Below are 1,209 nucleotides of genomic sequence, written 5' to 3'. Positions count from 1 at the left end.
CTGCATGTGTATCGGCGTAACTTATGTACGGCCTAAAGCAGCATGATGCACGGGAAGCCAAGAGTGCACGGCCTGCACGGCCGTCCTCGCAAAACCAGTGGGGGGCTGATTCAAGTTGACCAAGCGACGCATGGTTTTGACTTTCTACCAGTCAAAGGATACAGCCTTAGTAGAATCCATGTACGAGTCGTACGGATAGCACTGGTCATTAACAAGCCGCCGAGCAGATTTCGACACCTCTGCAGCTGCACGCGTTACTTTTGTTGATCGCTGTACATCCGATTTATAGCCTGCTCAACTTGGCCTGCTCACGCGATCAAGCCCTTCGCTCTCCAGTACGCCACCCACGCCTGCGCATGCTCGGTACCGACGGGGACGAGCCCACGCACCGCGACGCACGCCTCCTGGAACCTGTGCGTGGCGAACGCGACGGGGGGCCCGGCGCCGAGCGCGCGGAAGAACGGCAGGATCTTGGCCGCAGGCTACGGGCGTGCGTGACGCGTCAGCGCGCTTTGCACTTGGCACGCGGAGACAGCGTGTGGAACTCACCACGGCCTCGAGCTGCGCGCCACTCGCGCTTGCGGCGAGCGCCTCGAGCTTGGCGAGCCACTGTGTGTACGGCACGACTGGGAGCGGCGCGGCGAGCGCGCTGTTCACCGCGCCGAAGACGCGCGCCCACGCCGTCGGGCGCGGGTGCACGACGTTCAGGAGCCCCGGGGCGCTGGAGCGTGCGGGCGAGCAAACGAGCTCGGTGACGGCGGCAGCGACGGTGTCGATCGGGATCCAGTCTACGGTCTGCGCGTGCTGTTGGTCAGAACGCAGCTCGCGAGGAGACGGGGGCGCTACGTACGTGGTCGAGGGTTGGCAGTGCGCCGAGGGCGATGCTGGACTTGACGAGCATCGGCACCCAGTCTGTCGTGTTCCACGCGCCGGTGGTGTGGGGGCCGGACAGCTGGCCGGTGCGCAGCGAAGTCGTCTCCAAGCCGGCGTGCGATGCTCTGTCGAGGATCTGGCGGTTCCTTCAGCATCGCGCGGCTGTACCGGGAATCGTGGCGTGACGGCACGCACCTGCTCAACAACATACTTCGATGCCGCGTACCCCGACGTCGTTGCGAGCACGGGGTCGGTCAGCGGCGCCTCGGGCACGGGCCCGTCGTTCGGGTCCCAGCCGTGCGCGGCGCTAACGGAAGAGGTGAACAGGAGCTTGAC

General features: G+C 65.3%; 1 protein-coding gene across 1 annotated transcript; it reads right to left on the bottom strand.

The window, feature by feature from the left end:
- Positions 1-308: 308 nt before the first annotated feature.
- PHACADRAFT_203390 (uncharacterized protein) lies at positions 309-1,179 on the bottom strand (the record flags this gene model as incomplete). Its single annotated transcript, XM_007403387.1, has 4 exons — positions 309-482; positions 550-795; positions 851-1,009; positions 1,069-1,179. Coding segments are annotated over 4 exons (690 nt in total), but the record flags the coding sequence as incomplete, so codon positions are not given.
- Positions 1,180-1,209: the final 30 nt, after the last annotated feature.

Source organism: Phanerochaete carnosa (genome assembly GCF_000300595.1).
Source record: "Phanerochaete carnosa HHB-10118-sp unplaced genomic scaffold PHACAscaffold_1102, whole genome shotgun sequence".
Classification (NCBI taxonomy): domain Eukaryota; kingdom Fungi; phylum Basidiomycota; class Agaricomycetes; order Polyporales; family Phanerochaetaceae; genus Phanerochaete; species Phanerochaete carnosa.
The sequence above is the reverse complement of the archived record's forward strand: the minus strand, read 5'-3'. Positions and strand labels throughout refer to the sequence as shown.